The 21,896-nt window shown below is 37.8% G+C and overlaps 3 protein-coding genes across 3 annotated transcripts; 2 read left to right on the forward strand and 1 right to left on the reverse strand.

Moving 5' to 3' along the window:
• Positions 1 to 2,015: 2,015 nt before the first annotated feature.
• LOC126596203 (serine/threonine-protein kinase BRI1-like 2) lies at positions 2,016 to 5,594 on the forward strand. Its single transcript, XM_050262716.1, has one exon. It carries the CDS (start codon positions 2,039 to 2,041, stop codon positions 5,468 to 5,470), a length of 3,432 nt encoding a protein of 1,143 aa, XP_050118673.1. The 5' UTR covers positions 2,016 to 2,038; the 3' UTR covers positions 5,471 to 5,594.
• Positions 5,595 to 11,083: 5,489 nt separating this feature from the next.
• Positions 11,084 to 14,086, reverse strand: LOC126596204 (zinc finger protein SHOOT GRAVITROPISM 5). The gene is made up of 3 exons (XM_050262717.1): positions 13,530 to 14,086; positions 13,030 to 13,438; positions 11,084 to 12,205 (listed from the first exon to the last, which is right to left on the reverse strand). Exons 1-3 carry the CDS (start codon positions 13,648 to 13,650, stop codon positions 11,284 to 11,286), a joined length of 1,452 nt encoding a protein of 483 aa, XP_050118674.1. The 5' UTR covers positions 13,651 to 14,086; the 3' UTR covers positions 11,084 to 11,283.
• A 5,154-nt stretch (positions 14,087 to 19,240) lies between these two features.
• LOC126596205 (protein BASIC PENTACYSTEINE2-like) lies at positions 19,241 to 21,354 on the forward strand. The gene is made up of 3 exons (XM_050262718.1): positions 19,241 to 19,255; positions 19,344 to 19,400; positions 20,205 to 21,354. The coding sequence occupies exon 3, from the start codon at positions 20,210 to 20,212 to the stop codon at positions 21,047 to 21,049; it is 840 nt and encodes a 279-aa protein (XP_050118675.1). The 5' UTR covers positions 19,241 to 19,255; positions 19,344 to 19,400; positions 20,205 to 20,209; the 3' UTR covers positions 21,050 to 21,354.
• The last annotated feature ends 542 nt before the right edge of the window (positions 21,355 to 21,896 follow it).

Here is a 21,896-nt window from a genome sequence, read left to right on the forward strand (position 1 = left end):
TTAGGAAAACTAATGAAAAGTTTAAAAAAATTTCATTTTTATTGAAAAACCATTTTTAAAAGTATAGTGAATAATACTAAGAAAATGTATAAATATGATTTTTCGTTAAAAGTGAACAATACCATGAATGTTTTGTTAAAACTTCATTTTTCTTTTAGAATTATGCTTCCATTAGTTACCTAAATGATCATAAAATTCAATTGCTTCAGCAGCTGACAATTATTTAGTTGTGCAGATGTCATGATCTCAGCGTTGCTCTTCTTTTATAAAGTATGGGCATCGAGGGATCATCGGTTGCGGTCTCCTACCTCACCACAATAATGTTGAGATACCATCATTAATCAAATGATTGATGTGAAGTGCTTAGCAATACTATCCAACCAGTTAAAATATAATTTCACATTTTTTTTTCCTGTTTCATTTTGCCGTTCATACTAAAGATCATCATGCAAAATTGACCTTCACTTGTTAAATTTACCACTCATCGATTACTCTTGGTTAGTCGCGAGACACGCACTAACAACTAATAATCTTTACTTTTTTATTTTATTTTAAACAAGATGATATTTCAAATTACTTTAATCAACAAATAAAGAAATTCGAACTTAAGTGCAAAAGAATATACATTGTCCTGATCAACTGATCTAGCGAACATTTGTGATATAACGATGTGAACTTTAACGAAAAGTTCTCGGTACTGTTCACTTTAATGAAAAACTATATTTTTACACTAAAAAGTCAATATTGATACTATTCATTTTACCCTTTATTTATCCTTATCGTTAAAACTCAAAATTATTAAACCATTTTCATTAGTTTCCTTATAACGATAGACAATGTTGTCAATTATTTAGTTTGTTTGAGGCCAATATGATGGATGGCTTGAAAGATCATCATAATATAGGCAAGCAGTAGGATAGTGGCTGACTTTACATATCAGAACCCATCAGAACCCAAGAGAAGAGGAATCATTCCATCAACTGTCAAAGTTAAACAAAGCACAAAAATGGTCCGAAAAACCAGCCATAAAGGTCATTACTTTAAATTCTGAGATTAAATGGTTTAAGAACTTTAAGCCAATCCAATCCGGGTTGGAGAGGATGAATAGTATTTCGAATACGATAAAGGAAAAGCAAAAATTGGAGGCATCATAACCTCCCATGCCCAATGCCATTAACCCACAGACGGCAGTGATGATGTTGCCTCCTGTATCTGTGCGTGGGCCTCTCTCTGTTTCTCCTCACTCCCTTCCCTCCTCTCTACATTTTTATCTAAATCATTCCTTCTCCTTCACATTTCAGCCTTTGGTCCCACACTACTCTAGAGTATATACAACCATGTATCGATATCTCTCTTAACAATCTCATCTCCCTTTGGAAATACTATAAAACCACACTACACTGGCCATCAAGTGGATGAAATACATGCAACAGCATCAGCATGATTGTGGAATCCCCATAGGGACAGTGTGTGTGTGTGTGTATTACAATTTACATATGTAGCTCATTTCACATTCCTACTAGGGAACATTCTCACGCTCACTGACAGAAAGTGGCTCTTGATTCATATACACAGACCAATATTATTTATTTTCTATATATATATATACTATTTTTTTAATATATATCGCCGATCTTAGATAGAACTTGTCTGTAGAATGTGGATCCTACCCCTTCTGAGTCTCTGACCAAAAGTCAAATCAATCTCTCACTACATTCTCCTCAATCTCTCTCTCTACAGTTGATGCATTCTCCTCAATCTCTCTCTCTCTCTCTCGCTACAGTTGATGCTACCCAAGAACCGTATAAGTATAAACCCACCACAAACCTCAATCCAACTCCCTTCTTTTCTTATTCCTTTCCACTTTCCGTTCTTTCCATTTTATTAAACACAGAATAAAGCAATTCCTTTTCCTAAAGCTCCCTCCTTTCCTTTCCCACCAACATTTTCCCATCATACTCACTCACTCACACCCCTCTCACTCTACACATCTTTCGCACTCCTCTCTCTCTCTCTCTCTCAATTATCTTCCGGAGAAATGAAACTTGTTTCATCAATGGAGAACTTCAATCCAGCTCAGTTTTTTCTTCATCTTTCTGCAGTACTTGTATTGGTAGGACTTCACCTTGTTCCTGTTTCCACAGCTGACCAACAAGTCACTCCATCGATCAAAACCGACGCAGTTTCTCTTCTCAACTTCAAAAAGATGATTGACAAGGACCCGAATGGTGTGTTGTCCGGTTGGAAGCTCGGCACCAGTCCATGCAGCTGGTATGGAGTTACATGCTCCATGAACCGGGCAACTCAGCTCGATCTTACCAGTTGTTCTCTTGTTGGTACAATCTCTTTTGAACCCTTGGCCTCTCTAGACATGCTTTCTGTCTTAAATCTGCCTTCCAATAAATTCAGTGTAAACGCTACCTCTTTGCTTCAACTCCCATATGCTTTGAAACAACTCGATTTATCGTTCAACGCACTTTTCGGTGTTCTTCCTGAGGGTGTTTCCTCAAAATGTCCAAATCTTGTCTCTGTGAATCTTGCTTTTAACAACTTAACCGGCCCTCCACCCAAAGATCTCTTGTTGCATTCCGACAAACTTCAAACTCTCGACATCTCTTACAACAATCTAACCGGGTCAATTTCTGGTCTGATAATTGAGAAATATTCTTGCCCTTCTTTGTTGCAGCTTGATTTGTCAGGAAACCGTATAACGGGTTCCATTCCTATGTCCTTGGCAAACTGCACCAGTCTCAAAACTATGAGTTTATCGACCAACAACGTGACAGGCCAAATCCCAAGATCGTTCGGGCAACTCCGCAGTCTACAGAGATTGGATCTTTCTCACAATCAGATAACCGGTTGGATACCTCCTGAATTAGGAAATGCATGCGGTTCGCTTGCCGAACTCAAGCTTTCGTTTAACAACATTACTGGCCCAATTCCAGCCTCTTTCTCCTCGTGTTCTTTGCTGGAGGCTCTCGATCTCTCCAACAACAACTTAACAGGCCCCCTGCCAGATTCTATCTTTCAGAACCTCACCTCCTTACAGAGCTTGGTGCTGAGGAATAACATCATCACTGGATCACTTCCGGGCTCCATATCAGCTTGCAGGAGCCTACAGGTTATAGACTTGAGCTCTAATAAAATATCTGGCGTCATCCCACCAGATATATGTCCCGGGGCCTCCTCACTTGAGGAGCTGAGAATGCCGGACAACCTCATTGTAGGCGAAATTCCTGCTCAACTATCACAATGTTCTCAGCTGAAGACGATCGATTTTAGTTTGAACTATCTCAACGGCTCAATTCCAGCTGAGCTTGGGAAGCTGGAGAATTTGCAGCAGCTAATAGCATGGTATAATGGCTTAGAGGGGAAAATCCCACCAGACTTGGGAAAGTGCAAGAATCTCAAGGATATTATTCTCAACAATAACAATCTGAGTGGTGAAATCCCAGTTGAATTGTTCAGCTGCAGCAATCTTGAATGGATATCACTCACAAGCAATAAACTCAGTGGTGAAGTCCCAAGGGAATTTGGCCTTTTGACACGACTGGCGGTTCTACAACTTGGGAACAATAGCTTGAGTGGCAAGATACCAGGAGAGCTTGGAAATTGCAGCAGTTTGGTTTGGTTGGATTTGAACAGCAACAAACTCACCGGAGAGATCCCACCTCGACTTGGGAGGCAGATCGGGGCCAAAGCACTGAGTGGAATTCTCTCCGGCAATACTTTGGTGTTTGTACGGAATGTGGGGAACTCTTGTAAAGGAGTGGGAGGCTTATTAGAGTTTGCGGGAATCCGACCTGAAAGGCTTCAACAGGACCCAACATTGAGGACTTGTGATTTCGCCAGATTGTACTCTGGCCCTGTCCTGAGTCTCTTTACAAAATACCAAACACTGGAGTATCTTGATCTATCTTACAATCAGCTTCGCGGGAAAATCCCGGAAGAAATGGGGGACATGATTGCATTGCAAGTTCTTGAGTTATCCCACAACCAGTTATCAGGTGAGATTCCTGCATCACTTGGCCAGCTCAAAGATTTAGGGGTGTTTGATGCATCACACAACAGACTGCAGGGTCACATCCCTGATTCATTGGAGAACCTATCTTTCTTGGTGCAAATTGATTTGTCCAACAATGAATTAACTGGCGAAATTCCCTCGAGGGGTCAGCTGAGTACGCTTCCTGCTACCCAGTATGCTAACAACCCTGGACTCTGTGGAGTCCCATTGCCTGATTGCCAGAGCAGCAATGACCAACCAGACACCACTCCAAGCGATCAGGATGAAGGCAAACGAAGCCGAAGGCCATCAGTTGCTTCATGGGCTAACAGCATTGTTGTGGGGGTTCTGATTTCTCTTGCTTCTGTCTGTGTTCTGGTTGTGTGGGCAGTTGCAATGCGGACAAGGCGAAAGGAAGCGAAGGAGGTGAAGATGCTTAATCGCTTGCAAGCATCCCATGCGGCATGGAAGATTGACAAAGAGAAAGAACCCTTGAGCATTAATGTTGCCACTTTCCAAAGACAGTTGAGGAAGCTCAAGTTCTCCCAACTCATTGAGGCAACCAATGGCTTCTCGGCAGATAGTCTTATAGGGTGTGGAGGTTTTGGGGAAGTGTTCAAGGCAACGCTGAAAGATGGATCAAGTGTTGCAATCAAGAAACTTATACGGCTGAGCTGCCAAGGTGACCGTGAATTCATGGCCGAGATGGAAACTCTGGGGAAGATCAAGCATAGGAATCTCGTGCCTTTATTGGGTTATTGTAAAATTGGTGAAGAGAGGCTGCTAGTATATGAATTCATGGAGTACGGAAGCCTCGAAGAAATGCTCCATGGAAGAACAAAGACGCGTGACAGGCGGATGCTAACATGGGAGGAAAGAAAAAAGATTGCAAGAGGTGCAGCGAAAGGACTGTGTTTCCTCCACCACAATTGCATCCCTCACATCATACACAGAGACATGAAGTCAAGCAATGTATTGTTGGACAGTGAATTGGAAGCAAGAGTTTCTGATTTCGGAATGGCAAGGCTCATAAGCGCTCTTGACACACACTTGAGTGTAAGCACTCTTGCAGGCACTCCTGGTTATGTTCCACCAGAATACTACCAGAGTTTCCGCTGCACTGCCAAGGGTGACGTCTACTCATTTGGGGTTGTTCTCTTGGAGCTTGTGACCGGAAAACGCCCAACAGACAAGGATGATTTCGGGGACACTAACTTGGTCGGATGGGCGAAGATGAAGGTGAGAGAAGGGAAACAGATGGAAGTGATAGACCAAGAGTTACTTTCGGTAACTAAAGGAACTGATGAAGCAGAAGCAGAAGAAGTGAAAGAGATGGTGAGGTATTTAGAGGTGACACTTCAATGTGTTGACGACTTCCCATCAAAGAGGCCTAACATGTTGCAGGTGGTGGCCATGCTGAGAGAGCTGATATCTGGATCAGCATGTGGAAGTAGTAACAGCGCTTGAAATTTTGAAACAAGCCCATGTTTCCTGTATGTTTATCGATCAATATCATCATCGTTAATCGTTGTAAGAATATTATAACGTTTGTAAGAATTTGTTGATCAAAATCGATAAAAGGTCGTAAACAGCTTGAGTTGTGGGTGGCATTTGGCAAACCTTGGACACTGTCGGACAATCGGACTTGCTTGTTTGGTAGGCAAACGTTGGATATGAGTTTTTGACCCAGAGATTCGGTCAGCTTTTTACCAAACTCAAATATTGTGTTTGGGGCAAGTCGCTCATTCCAAAACATGGGCTTTGGTTAGGCTCCATTTGACATTTTAGAAACTTGGGTTGGGTCTAAATTGATGTGGAATCCGGCCCACTTGCAACTTAGGTTTGTAAAATAAAAAAATAAAACAACAAAAATTGTAGGTGCCTGGATTCAATACTACAACTCAGTACCGCGGATGCTTAAGCCATTAGATTTGATGTTTATAATAATTTAGATCTGTTACTTTTAATCTCAGTCATTCATTTTCCGTACTATTTAATGAATGAATTGATCATTATTGACACGAAACTTTATAAAGCAGGCGTATTGCTTTTTCATCTAATTACCCAGGTCGATATCGCATTCCATGTTGGAGATTATTTTCTATATCTATACTACCTATTACTAAAATACTCATTGTCAATCAAAAGTTAAGGAAAATGTTATTATACCATTCAATGCATAATTGAAAAAATACTACCTTTTAACATAACACTTTTATCAACCAAAAGTCAATGAAAAGACTATTACACATTTCCATACATAATCGAAAGAAAATATCAAAAATAAAATCATGGGCATTAAAGTAATTTCATAAAAAAATTGATGTTTTGTTTTTCTTTTCTCACCCACATGACATCAAAACACGCCTCTAAGTTAAAAGAATTAAGGGCAAAAGACTGTTTACTACCCTTATATTCCGTGGTTTTCAACATTTAGTACATCAATTTTTTTTCGTCTCAGAGTCATACCTAAATTGTAAATTTTGGGACAGTTTCATACATCCGTTAGTCAAACTATTAAGTCTCTCGTTAAGTGATGACGTGGCGCACACGTGAACAATGACTGGGTGCCACGTGTCATTAAAAATATTTAAAAAATTAATTAAATTTTTAAATTTTAAATTTTAAAAATTAAAAAAAAACAAACAAACAAACCAGCCATTTTCCCCTTCTCCCCCTGCGTCCCCAACCCAGAGGAAGAAGAAGGAGAAAAAAAAAATGAAAAAAAAATTGTCTGCCAACCCAAAAGAGGAAGAAGAAGAAGAAGAAGAAGGAGAAAAAGAAGAAAAAAAAAAAAAAAAAAAACAGAATCTGCAACACCAGAAGAAAAAGGAGGAGAAGAAAAAAAAAAAGAAAAAAGAAAAACCGTATGCCAACCCAGAAGAAGAAGAAGAAAAGGAAGAAGAAGAATGAGGAAGAAGGAGGAGGAAGAAGAAGAAGAAGGGGAAGAAGAAGAAGAAAAAAAAAAACCTGAATCGGCAAAGATGAATTCGTCCCCCCCCCCACGACCCACTTGTTCCAACGCCTCAACAACTGTTTGGGCGGAGTCTAATGGTGGTGGTGGTTGACGAAATTTACTTCAAAAATGGCGGATCGCCGTCACACCACCTTCACCGCACCCCTCACGGTTTCTTCCATTTTCACCACCAAATCTCTCCAAATTTGGGATGTAATAGGTAGAGGGAAGGTCATGAAGTTGATTCTAGATGGTTAGGTAGTGCAATTTGCCGGAAAAATGGGTGAAAATTTGTCGGAAAACAAAGAATGATGCAGGTCGGGTCGCGGGTCAAGGAGAGACCCGGCCGTTCCCCTCCTTCTCCCCTCCCTCCTTTCTCTCCTTTCCTCCTCCCTCATTCGCCACCTCATTTCTCTCTCCTCCTCCCCTTGGCCGAAACTCTCCCCTTTCTCTCCTGAAACTCTCCCCTTTCTCTCCTGAAACTCTCTTCTTCCTCTCTTCCTCCTTCTTCTTTTTCTGGGTTGCAAACGGCTTTTTTTTTTTTTTTTTTTTTTCTCCTTCTTCTTCCTTTGGGTTGGGGGCACGGCGGAGAGGGGGAAAATGGATTGTTAATTTTTTTTTTAATTTTAATTATTTAATTAATTTTTTAAATATTTTTAATGACACGTGGCGCCCAGTCATTGTCCACATAGGCGCCACGTCATCGCTTAACTGGAGAACTAACAGTTTGACTAATGGATGTATGAGACTGTCCCAAAATTTACACTTTAGGTATGACTCTGAGACAAAAACAAATTGATGTACCAAATGTTGAAAACCATGAAACTTGAGGGTAGTAAACAGTCTTTTGCCCAAGAATTAAAACAAAAAAACCCTCCCACTCCAACGTTCTCTTTTTCCCTCTCTCACGTTTCTCTCCAACTTCTCTCTCTTTCCTCTATATTTAAAAAAATATATATATATTTACACACACAGTGTGTAAGCTTCGTCTATGCAAATATATGCTAGAGAATATACATATATGACTTATTCGTTCTACATTACATTATATGTTTTGGGTGGGCAAACGAACAGTGACTTCACTTTATCTCCCCCGCTACCTCTTCTTTTCCTATGGCAATGCCCTTTTCTTCTTTTCCTTTTTTAATGTCTGACTTGCTGTGAGGTGAAATGGAAAGTTCCTTGCGGTTGATGTTGGAAAAAGCTTTTGTCTCCATTTATATTTTTTTTGTCATTATATTTAGAGTAATGATAGGTAAACTAAATTTGTAAACTAAATTTAGAAACTAAATGATGTATTACCAATAAGAAATAAACACGTTAATTAACACTTAAGTAATTTTCCAATCATAAACTTCTATGTCATTTAGTTTATAAAATTTAGTCTACATATTTAATTTATCTAGCATTACTTTTATATTTAATTAAACAACTTAAAATGAAGTCTGTAAATCACCTTTAATAACTAAATATATGTCGACACTGAATATTTATAAGTAGAGAGAAGAAACTGTTGGTACTGGGGTTCCAATATCTCGACTGAATATAGATATCCACGTTTTCACTCTGTGCAACACGAAAAAGGATGAACCGGGAAAGGAAAAAAGTAAGTTTAAAGTAAAAAGAGTGTTCGTAACACGCAAGGGGTATTTTAAAAAGAAACCCTACTGAGGAATGTACGTGAGAATACGAGGGTAAAGTTCTTTATCGATTAGGAATTAAAGGGACACTTTGGATGCGGTCCCTAACTATCAATATTCTTTAATTGAAACCTTGTTAGTTTTTAGTTTTTGATTGAGGTCCCTGACATTAATATAATAATGTAAGTTACTATATTTTTAAATTAAAAATTAAAAATTGAAATTTGTAATTGTTTATATTAATGAGATTTTAAATAAAACCCATAATTTATGGGATTAAAAATAATAAAATATAAATTATACTCTCTATTATATTGTGTGTGTGTACATATATGTATGGGTACATTAACCAAAATTAACAAAAAAAGGTATTGTACCAAAACATGGATACATTCTCAAATCAACGAAAAAGAATGTACCCATATAAGTTTAAACATGGATTAAAAAATTTGAATGGATTTTATATTAAAAAAAGGGTACATTTTACATATAACAAATTGATATATTTGAGAATGGGTACATTTAAGATTTAAAAAATTGAAAAATTATATGAATGGGTACATTTAAGATTAAAAAATTGAGAATCTTTTTATATATATAAAAAAAACTAATAGGTACAAACTTAATTTAATTTAATTTTTTATTATTTTAGAAATGTTTGAATTGAAAATTAATTAGAAGTTTAATAGAGGTGTGAGTATTAAACCCTAAATTAATTACTAATTTTTATATTAAAAATTATATAATAAACATGTAAATTCATTATCACATTAATGATAGAGACTTGAATCAAAATTTGAGAACTAATAAGGTCTTAATCAATGAACAGTAAGAACTAGGGACCGAATACTAATTTTTCCGGAATTAAATTATACAAGAGTTTATAAGAGATTGAGTTAGCATACGTGCAAAGCAATAGCTATACGTATGTGCTTCACATCATGTGTTGTCAACATGATATACTTAAAAATTCATCACACATAAAAAAATGCGTGAGAATGTAAGGATAAAATCATTACATTACAAATTAATTTTATGATATAACCTCAACTTTGTCAATCTGCCATGCTACGTAGCCAATCCACTAGACAAAAAGGAAAGCCAACCATTAAAAGGTGGGAAAGAGGTGAACGTGGTCCTCACTCTCTCTCTCTCCCTCTACAAAGATAGAGAGAGAAAGAAAGAAAAAAGAACGAAAGAAAGACAACGACAAAGACAAAGAAAAGCTCAAAAGCTAAGAAAGTTAGAAATGGTGATGAAATGGGAACCTCTTTTGAAATTTTCTTCAGCATTAAATCGTGTTTTATTTGTTTCAGAAATTAATGAAAAGGCACTGAGTGATCTGCTGCAGGACGACCCCTCCTTGTTTGAATCCCTGATAAAGTAGTATGTATGTGGGAGTCCAAGTGATTGAGTGACCGAGCGAGCGAGTGAGGTCGTGTGTGTTCTGTATTGTTTAAGTTGACAGGGACGAGTAACTGAGCCTAACCATTCCAGCAGTGGCACTGAAAAACATGGTGGTCTTATAATTTTCTTGTAGCATTTAAAAGGATTACAAATGCAGTGAAAACGACCACCCATCTTTCTCTCCTCTCTACTTTTTTCTCTCATTAAATTCAATTTGGTTTCAAGTGTATGTACGTAGGTCAGCTTCTCTGAAAGGTGCTTTCCTTTCATTTACCAAAATGGTCCCAAAACATAATTCCTCTCTCTTTTTTTTAAGTAAAAGGCGGAAGAATAGTTCGCTTTGGGTTCTGTGCATGGATTCGTTCCTCTCTCTTTTAAGTGATAGTGTATTCTACATGCGCTAATCTACTAAGAATAAGCAGTATTATCCTTAACTTGTGAGTAATAGATAAAAGATTTGAATTAATTTGGGTGCAAAGGAGGGTCATATTACTTTGACCAATTAGCCTAATTTAAAACTACCATCAAAAGATGATTTTGTTTACATATTTGCTGCCACATTCTCTCAATAATAGGGAAAATAGAATAAATCACTTGTACAAAAGCGTATGATCTAAATAATCTTATTGATAAGAAATATAGTTCACCAAGAAATGATTTTTCACACACCTCTTTTTAGCTAATCATGCATGCTTAGTCCAATAATAACAAGTTAAGGGTGAGCTTCTAAGAAGACCTAGCTAAACTTGTAAACTCGTTAGATTCAGATTAGTTACGGGTGAGCTTCTAAGTATCGCAAGGTAACAACAAATACCAACCAGAGTAGTGCAAGCACTATATTTCAACAAATTACAATGGACTTATGCTTAAACAAGTAGAATAAATAAGTGTGCTACATCTTGACATATTACATTTGAGTTCGATCTGTTTCGTAATGTTGAATGAATTGAGTATGTAAAGTCTTTTTTCTTCTTGAAACTAAAGTATACATGTACGTATGTATTTATCACCATTTATTTGAAAGTAAAGCAAATCCACAAAGTCATATTTTTACTCTCTTTTTTTTTTTTTTAATCCTTTTTGTAACAAATGAAGGTATAATATAATTGTTGAAATATTAAATACAAGGACCCAATGACAACACTTCCAACCAATATCCCAAACAATGGTTAGAAATAAAGTGAAGTTCTGTGAGAGACCTTCAAATAAGCGTTGCATGTGAACGAAAACAAGAAAAACAAAGCAAATACAAAATATTACGTCATTACTGATAATTATTATGTGGTGTGATCATGATCTCCTTCTCCTTCGGTTGTGGCGGAGGACATGTAACTCATAGCTAGGGATGTCTCATCAGAGGGTCCCACTCCTCCCAGCGCTCCTCCTCCTGCGGCGGCAGAAGCAGCAGAGGCAATGTGAAAACGTTGCTTGCAAGCTTGACAAGTGATTTGCAAAATGGCGGAGCTGATTCTCTTAGTTGCCTGCTCTTTGAGCAACTGAGCCTTCTCCACCTCAGCCTGCGCTTGCTGCCTGATCCTCTTGGCGTTCGCGAACTCGATCTCCGCCATCTCTATCTGCCGTTTGGCTTCTCGCCGGGCGTCTTCGGCGTAAGACTTTTCAGCCACGGCCAACTTCAGCTCCTCACTCGCAAACTCTTTCAACCTGGCCACATCCGATGCGGGCCCAACTCCTCCAAGAGCCGATTCATTCTCATCACCTGGAGAGCTGCTTGTTCTTATTATATGTGATGAATTATACTTGCCTGATTCATTCTTTTCGTTGTCAAGCTGATCACTTGACGGGGATCCAATCGAGAGCTTCAGATTAGTTGCGTGACGTTTGTCTAAATTTGGCGGGGAAGAAGTATGCGCTTTTGACGACGGAAGGAGCTGAAGTTCCAACATATTTTTATGCACTCGTTGTTGTTGCTGCTGCTGCTGCTGGCGGTTGCAAGAAATATAAGGATTCATACCGTCACGCTGATCGTGATGGTGAGTTGGGTTTGGTCGCACCGGGAGTCCAGCCAATACTACTGGAGCTGCCACATTGTTACTAATGCTGAAATTGGTGTCACTGGAGGGGCTGGTACTCGATGCGGTTCGCGACGAGCAGGCCGCCGGCTGTAACGCTGCCTGTAACTCCGGCCGGACGACGTGTCGGACTGTGCAAGTGTCTTGGTGCTCTATGAAACTTTCCACTCTGAAATCGATCACGACATAGAATTTAGAATGATTCAAACTAAAACTTTATTGCTATCATGTTTAAAAACATGGTTTTTTCTGGGTGTCTTTAACAATTAACAACAACAACAAAAATTAGCCATAAGCGGATAAGCCGTTCGTATATGACATATGTAGGGTTACCAATAAACAATTAATTAATTAGAATATATCATCAGTTAATATATATAGCTAGGTAAGCAAAACAAATCAAATGGGGTAGCCCTATATATTTAATTAATTAATTAATTAAAATATAATGACGACGGGTTTAGTGTGTCAAAAAATAGGTAAATTATATATAAGTAATTACATTTTTGAAAACTTATAAACCGGAAACTGCAGTTTTTGGAAACTGGGGAGCTTCAGCGGCCATGAAAGATAGGATGAGGTCATTTGCCACTGCAGGAAACTGATACCGTAAACCATTTGAATTTCAAAGAGAAGAGAACAATAAAATTCATCAATGTTTGAAGAGAGAAAAACGTAGAGGTTGCTTGTAGATTTCAAGTTTGTTCTTATCTGTAACAGCTGCTTTTTTTGGCAGTGCTTTTAGGGTTTGGATGAACCTATGAAAGAGGAGAGACGATAGCAGCTTATAGCTATGTCCTTTGCAATAAATGATTTGGGATTTTAAAAAAACCTGTCTTCAGATTTCAGATAATAATTTTGGCCTAGTAGCTAGTTATTTTTATCAACAAATATATCTTCTTCTTTTTTCAGAAATAATTAAAATAGAAGATTTGGCGATATTAGTTCTCAGTAGATAACAAATTTCTAATATTTTAATTTAATTTAATTTACCTTGAAAATACCCGGCCGCAGTCACAGGAATGTCCTCTGGTGCCGCAGGTTTTGAGATGTGCTTTGTAATCGGACTGAACGGCGTAGCCTTTGGAGCACTTGCCGCAGACCCACTGCTTGTGGTTGCTATGTTTTCTTCTAAAGTGTTTTTTGATTCCGACGAGATCGCCGAGGGCGTGGCAGGGGTCGTGGTGGAGGCAGCTGGGCTCCGGGCACACGAACACCCGCTTCTTGATCACCTGATCTTCCGCTATCTCTCGCTTCAGCAGCTTCCACGGCACCTTGTGGCGCCTCCTGTGCATCTGCAGATTCTGGTCTCTCTGAAATCCCTGGTTGCAGATCTCGCACACGTACCGGTCCGATTCGAGTAGGGTCTTGGGGGACAGAGACACCACTTCTGCATCCGGATCTATAATATAACCAAAATTAATTAAACCATTAATAATTAAGAATTTTAAAGAAAAGGGTTTGATTAATTAACTGAATGATTTTATTTTTACCTGGTGTGCCTGCAGGTCTTCTTTTTCGTTTGTGGGTGGCTCCGCCATTTTCATGGGAGGAAGAAGACGGAGGAGCGGAAGAAGAGGCCGCGGTGTTGTTGTTGTTGGTGTTACGGAACATGGGTGGATTTTTGTGAGGATGTGATGGAAGAGTTTAAGTAAGAGAAGAAGATGACTAAGAATCAATCAATCCCTACATACACACATGTCTGCAGGTGAAGCTGGACTCAGTAGGTTTCAGCTTTACTTTCTTTCATCTCTCTCAAGGTCACATATGAGAGAGAAAGAGAGAGGAAGAGGAAAAGCTCTTGCTTTCTGCAATCCACTTTTCCTAAAGCTTTAAGCAGCTTTTAAAGGCTTTTTAGCTAGGCTAGCTTTTCTTCCATTGACCCTTCACCTTGAGCAGGTAAGGTTGTGGCAAGTCTGTCCTGTTTATAAAAGCTCGCCTCTTCTTTCTTTCTTTTTTCTGTACAAGAAGGAAAGAGATATAGAGAAAAAAAGAGAGAGAGAGGAGGTTGGGGCTGGCTGGCTGGGTGAGGGTGAAGGTGACCCAATCACACAATTCAGTGCAGCTTAAAACTGAGAGCCCCCACACACATCACAGAATTAGACAGAAACAAAAAAACATCCTTCCCGTAAGAAAACAAACAGTCATTACTCGTCACACTGTAATTTTGCATGAGGTAATGCATACCCTCCCAGTTTACCCTCTTCCACGTGAGCTCTCATCCTCCCCTCACGTGACCCTCTCTCTCTCTCCCACTACAGAAAAAAAATAAAAAACAAACAAGAGGTAAAGTCTGGGATAAAAAAGAAAAAGAAATAAGAAGTTACTAATTAACTGTTCACATGGTCTGGTTTAACGAATCATGATGCCCAAGCTAATCCGGATTAACATGTTTCTTGAAGCAGCTTTTGGAAAGGTAGAAAGTAGTGGCACGATTAGGGATTAGTCATTTTCAAGAGGGCTGCCAACTGCCGTAATCATTTCTCTAAGTTCTATTTAATTTCGGATTTTCCATCTTATGTAAATAATTATATATGTAAATTGTAATGGATTAGCATGATTAACAATATTTCTTTCATGTATTCATTATTCACTTTTTGAAAAATGCTCAGAAAACACATGTCAAATTAAAGTTTTCACCAGTGAAGGATGGGGTTTTAAGAACGAATAATTAGCAAAAGGAGAAGATGCTTTATTTACTTGTTGGGTTGGAAAGTATGGGGAGAAGGATTCTCATCACATGCTGGCATGCATTGCTGCATCAAAAAAAAAAGCAATCATCCCTCCCAAGTGTTTGTGATTCCAAATCTTATCAACTTTTCTTAAACTAATCCGTTTCCCACGCAGCAAAACAAAGCTTTAAAACTTTTTGTTGACTTAGCCCTAAAGTCCGATTAACTAAATAATTAATTATCATAAACTCAACTTAGATCTTAGATTCTTAAGATTTAATTCATTTTAATTTGATTAACATATGGAGATCGAGTACCACTGCCATATCTCCTTGTAATAGATTTGAAATTTTCTTGTTTATTGTGTCACCATGAATTGAACTATTTCAATTGAATTGGACTTTTGCTCTATTTACTATTTGGTGAACGTATAAATATTGGGACTAAATTATTATATTGGACAACACTCCGGCATATTTTGTCATGTCCAATCTTTATCCCGTCACATCGACTAAACATTTTCCTAGTTCTTCGTTGGGAAGTGCTCGAAAACTCCGAATTGAAAAGCAATGTACGATCAAATATTACAAATATCTGAGATTATATTAGCAATAGTACGGAGATGTGTTGGTTTTGTTCAATAATTTTATGATGGGTAGGGGCAAATAATCGTATGCTAAATTGTACTCAGCACGGCATACCACGAGGCCGAGGGCCTGAGGGATTTTGTCTGGTTTACTTTTGTTGGTATTCGAAGAACTGAACCAAAGTTGGCATCGATTCCATTCTTTACTGCTGCACTGAAAACAGAAACGGAGAAAACAACAAATTAAAAATAGTATTCATTTCAAAAGGGATAGGTTTGAGAGTGCATTTTTGCTCATCATCTTCAAATGATGCTAATGTTTTCTACTCTACTTATTATTCTTGGATGAGTTCAAGTTTAGAGATTTGTGTCTATTTACTACATCAATCTCAAAATTTAAACTTATTTAACGGTAATAAAAAAAGATGGTGAACATTACCATTCATGAGTATGAAGTTCGAAACCACAGGCACAGTGCTAAGCTATCATTGATATGCCCATCTACATATACATCATTTCTTCCCATTCAAGCCACATAAACCGCATTGAATTGAAATGACATATTTGTTTGTTTTCTCCACCTTCCAAGAACCTTCATCTTTTATTTCTTGCATTAACCTGCGTGTTTTGTTGCACAAGGTTACAGAGAGTATATAATACACCTCCATCTCCCTCTGCTAATTTTCTGTAACTGTTTTTTTCTTCTTCTTAACGTTAACGTTAGTGAATTATATGATGATAGTTAAAGAGAGATTATAATGCTTATGTGAGTCTTTCCAAAAATGTAAACTGTCGTGGTAAAACCATTAGCTAATCCATTTTCAAAACAAAAAAAGCTAAAAAAATTGGTGGTGTAGAGCTCTCCTATACTTTTATCTAAATTTTTGTTAAGTGATATAAGTCAATGAAAAGTTGTTGCCGTTTCAAAGAAAATGATCCTTGTAAATGAAGGGAATGTTTCCCTTTTTAGGCGAGTATGCAACACGCCAACTACCAACCACAAGCATAAATTTGGTCCGCGGATCATTTTCAACAAGTTTCTACTTTATAATATATATATATTTTTTTAATTAAAACCGTTGCTTCTGCTTTATAATATGCTCCTAATTTAGCCCTAAAGTCTAACTTAGCGATTTCGATATATAAACCAAACTCAATAATTAAGGCTTAATTAGTTGAACAATCACACTTTTTTTACTACTCTATTCTACATCAGCAGAAAAAAAAGAGTTTAAACTCGTAACACAATGAAATGAACAAAAGATCTTATTCACCCATGCAATCCACCGTTTGCATCGAACAATCACACTTGAGTTTACTAATTCAAGAATAATTCAGTAAGAATAGAGCCCATACGTTTGTCATCAAGACCGAACTCTCTTGTCTGGCTAGGGCCCAAGGCCCAAAACTAAACAAAAAGCTTAACTAATTAATAAGAATTCAGAACGGCATTAACTCGTCCGTCTTCACACCTAAACAGGTGAAACCGCCCAATAAAATTACATCACCACGAAGAAGATGACACTACGGAGAAGGCAAAAGTATGATTTCTCGTTCACATCGGTTGCACAGAAATATATGAGGAACTTGTTAACTGTCCGGAATTCGAACACAAAGCATACCATACCAAATGCCAAACCTGTCCCCTTCGCATCGTTCAGGTGTGCAACTGAATCCACCCCAGTAGATCTCGTTGAAATTCCTCTCCACTTCTTGCTTCAAATCATCAATTGTAGCACTGTTTTTCAAGGTCACACACTCGTACGGTTGCAATATTATTGCATTGTTGTTTATAACATTCTTATGGTTATCGTCGTCTACTTCGGAATTGTTTCTTAGCATTACTGTGCAGTAGATGTTTGATTTTCCCTCCATGCCTTTCAAGGGCACCACCTCGCTGCAGTAATCCTTCACAAGGTACTTGGAATCGAGAATGATCCGTGCAGCCATTGGAATCGCCGAAAAGATCCCTGCATTACTTATCTTTTGGCCCTTGAGGACGTACTTGTACAAGTAGAAAATGTCCTGCATTAACCGAAACTTCGAAATCTTGTACCACGCAGCCTTTGCCTTCGGATTGTTCATGAGCAAACCGTCCTGATGGTTAGGGGAAGCATGATTGATATATCTTCTAAGCACTACTCGAGAACTTTAATCACCGGATTCAGCTCATCTGCATGATATATTTTCGAAATTAGGGTTGCCAATTCTGTCGCGGCAACATTTGCAATAAATTATTCGACGATAAATTTTTAGTTGTGACAGGAACACAAGTGGTACATCACGTGTTTAGTGACACGTATTCCACCATTTGTTTAGTGATACGTGATGTACCACCTCGTGTACCGATCACACTAAAAAATATCTCGCTTTCGACAATGCAAATTGTTTCACCATTGGTGTATGACTTTATGCTCCGCCAATTTCAATGCACACCTGGGCTTTATGCATGTGATTGTTATATATTAACTAGGGATCGGGATGAACGCAAAAGTTTTTTCCTAACTACCCTTCTTGTTCAATTATAATTCATTAATTAATTTGTTAACGTAGTAATTTTTTGGTGTACTTAAAACTCAATCAAGTGATATTATTTCAGTTAAATTATTGCCTACAATTATTTTAGCAAGTAACGATACATTACGTGACTTATATTCTTAGTACCTGAAATAATTAATAGCAAGAGAGATGCCTAGGTAGGCAACATTTGACAAGGCATGCCAGTTAGTCCTACAGTAACAAAGATGTTATCAAGGTGTTGTGACTTGTGAGTTGCTGTCATGTTTTTAAGAGCTTTCGCTACAGTCTGGGCCCCTCCCTCGTCGTCTTCAGCTTAATGGTCTTCACTCTTCCGGGCTGCTAAGGCCCAATTATGTTTTGAGTTTGGTCTTGTGTGGTTTTGGGCTTCATTTTTGCCTATTTTTTAGGCCCAATATTATCTAAATTGTTTATAGCAGTGTTGTTGTGTACAAAATATTACATACGTATTTGGTTCAAAATCTAATTAATTTTTTTCATACAATATATGAAAAGAAATGACTTGATTAGTTAACACATTTGAGTTCGTTTACTTACTAATAATGTGTATGCTGTAAATTGGTATCAGTCTTTTTTTTCTGATGTCATTGCTAAGTTGCTAACACATCGAAAAAAAAAAAGTATCTCTAACATTAATCAATAATCTTATCCTTTTATTTTCAAACAATCTTATACTTGGTAGCTCGATATTAGACAAACCAAGTATTTTTCTAATTCACGACTTCTCTTATTTTAAATAAATCTATCACTATAGTAGGTAATTAGTTTCCACCAAACTTTTTCCATATGTGTGTCAACATTCCAAAGCTGTGGATATACCAAAATAAAAGTTTTATTTTTATAAAAATATATCTTTGAAAACTTTCAAAAAAAATTGCTAGATTCAACATATTAGTTAACTTATCAAGTAGGCCTGTAAATTTAGGGCACAACTCAAACCCTTCATACAATTAATTGCTTTAATTTCCCCGTTTAGTTACAAGTCCACCTCCTAAACTCAATAAAAAATGGAATTTTAACGAAAAGCTTTTGGTACTGTTTACTTTAACGAAAAACTATATTTTTACACTAAAAAGACAATCCTTATACTATTCATTTTACTTTTTTTTTTTTTGTCATTATCGTTAAAACTTAAAGTTTTCAAAATCTTTTCATTAATTTTCTTGATAAAATATTTGTTTAAAAACAAAGCGAAAATAAGTAAAGAGAGGATAAGAATTGGGGCTATGCAATTCAACATAAGATACAATGATACATCATATTTTTGACCGAAAATAAAAAAGTATAAGATATATCAAATTTAATTTATTTATTTATTCATGAGGCTTGTAGTTTTCCTTATTTTAAAGTGACAGCTATAAGCTTGATGGATACCCCATTTGTAGGTTTTCTTTCTGTCTCTCTCTCCCCTCTCTCCTCTCTCCTCTCCTCTTTCCTCTTTCCTCTTTCCTCTCTCTCTCTATCGCATAAGTTTCTCTCTCTCTCTCAGGTTCCTCTCTCCTCTCTCCTCTCTCTCTCTCTCTCTCTCCAGAAGGCAAAACCCTAAAGAGCCGTTTACACCCACCTAAGTAAGTTTTCTCTCTCCTCTCTCCTCTCTTCTCTCTCCTCTCTCACTGTCTCTCTTTCTCTATCTAAAATTTGAATATATGGGTCCTTGTACTATTATCCTGCCATTTACATTCTTATGCATATTTGTATATTTAAAAGCTTCAAACTTTTTTATGAATTTGTTATTTTTTTCTCCTTATTATACCCCAAATCTCAGATCCTAATTTCTCAGATTACGAGACCCTAATTTGTTGTATTTGATTTTGGATGGAAATTCAGATCTGGGTGTTGGTCTGTTTACTTGGGTTCTGTTTGGTTGCTGAGAAACTGTAGGAAATGCACGGAATTTTTTATCCTGGGATTCGCATGTTTATTGATTCGGAATTGGAAGGATGTTTCAAATCTTTAGAACTAACCCATTGGATGAGAATATGTGCATACTCATTACCAATTGCATGTTTGCATCTTAAATTTTTGATCTTTTAGATCTGAGAGTATGGGGATTAGGAAGGATCGATAAGATTTGTAAATTTGTAATTTCCTTCTTGTTCTCAGCTGTCAAACAATTGCTTGATCTTTGATTTAATGTGAAGATCCAATATTTTGCGGATGATATGGTTTACAATTTTGCCTCATAGGCCCTCATTTGTGATTATCTTGAGCTATGCTTTGTTTCTCTCTTTGTATCTGTTTTGTTTTTATTGCTATCCTTTTGTTTTCGATTTCTATGGCCTCGGAGGGCAATCCGATGGTAATATTTATTGTTGTTCAAGGACTTTCATTAGAGGGCCTAAACGATGTTTGTTTGTCTGCTGATTCTGTAGCTCTCATGGATGATGATGCATTGAACATGCGCAATTGGGGCTACTATGAGCCATCTTTTAAGGGTCATCTTAGCTTGCAGCTCATGTCAAGCATGGCAGAGCGCGACACTAAACCATTTGTCCCTGGGCGTGACCCTACAGTCATGGTTAGCGCCAACGGAGCCTATCACCCTCGGGATTGTGTTGTATCAGATGCTCAGCTTCCAATGAACTATATGAGGGAGAGTTGGGTAAACCAGAGAGATAAGTTTCTCAATATGATGCCTGCCAATCCTAACTATGGGGCTGTTCTTCCAGAAACTTCAGGGGCCCATTCCTTGCAGATCTTACAGCCACCAGAACCATCAAGGGATGAGAGGGTGGGTAGGATCGAAGAGCCAGTTGTCCCTAAGGAAGTTGGCACATCCAAGAAAAGACAGGGTGGGGGTGCACCAAAAGCCCCAAAAGTGAAAAAGCCCAGGAAGGCAAAGGATAGTACCAATCCTTCAGTTCCTCGTGTGAAGCCAGCAAAGAAGAGTTTGGATGTTGTGATTAACGGGATTAATATGGATATCTCTGGAATTCCAATTCCCATCTGCTCATGCACTGGAGCTCCACAACAGTGTTATAGGTGGGGGTGTGGTGGTTGGCAATCTGCTTGTTGCACCACAAATGTATCTATGTATCCTCTGCCAATGAGTACTAAGCGACGCGGGGCAAGAATAGCTGGAAGAAAAATGAGTCAGGGTGCTTTCAAGAAGGTGTTGGAGAAGCTTGCAGCTGAAGGTTATAATTTTGCTAACCCAATTGATCTAAGGTTTCATTGGGCAAAACATGGTACCAACAAGTTCGTCACTCTCAGGTAGAGTTACTGTGTTGGTAACCGTTAGTGGGACTTCCATTGCATTTGGTCTGTTTCACCTGTATATATTTATGTGGCCTTTTGCAGGGATCTTTCAGATAATTTGTAGTCATTCAATTTTCAGTCAGGACGGATGATACTTGTTTTTAAAATCTGGAATTGTTCTTTTTGTTAATTTTTTTTTTCATTTCGGCTTCTGTTTAAGGGCTGACTTTTCTGGCCACCAGGATTATGTGGATGAGTTGTTATTTATTGAATTGTTGTTGGATAGCATTCAATCTCTGTTTAATCTAATGCTCGTTTTTCGTATTCCTCTGTTGTAGTCAAAAGTAGTATGTTCAATGTGCATTGCTTCTCTGGCTTATAACGACCGAGTTCTATATCGTGTAGCATGCTACTTATAGTTATGGCTATAGAACGATCGTGGCACCTTTCGATGCATATATGTATTATGCTGTGAAAGTCATGCTTGTTCCGTTTTTTTGTTTATAATCTTGGGTTTGCCTTGTTTGAGAAGCTGCAGTATTTGTGTTTTCAAGTGTTGTACTCGTACATCCTGTGTGTTTTCGCTCGGAGAGGAACATGCTTGATACAGGTTTTGTATGAAGGAAATAGTCATTAGAGAAATGACTAGATTTAGCAAGGGGATTTAGGAGTATACATAGTTGCAGTATTTGTGTTTTCAAGTGTTGTACGTCCTGTATGTTTTCGCTTCGAGAGGAAAATGTTTGATATAGTTTTGTGCGAGAGAAATAGTCATTGGAGAAGTGACAGTTGCTTAGGAAACGGATTTAGAGTCTAATACGGGAGGAATAATCATTAGAGAATTGATAGAGGCTAGGTGTCGAAAA

Source organism: Malus sylvestris, chromosome 13, assembly GCF_916048215.2.
Source record: "Malus sylvestris chromosome 13, drMalSylv7.2, whole genome shotgun sequence".
Classification (NCBI taxonomy): domain Eukaryota; kingdom Viridiplantae; phylum Streptophyta; class Magnoliopsida; order Rosales; family Rosaceae; genus Malus; species Malus sylvestris.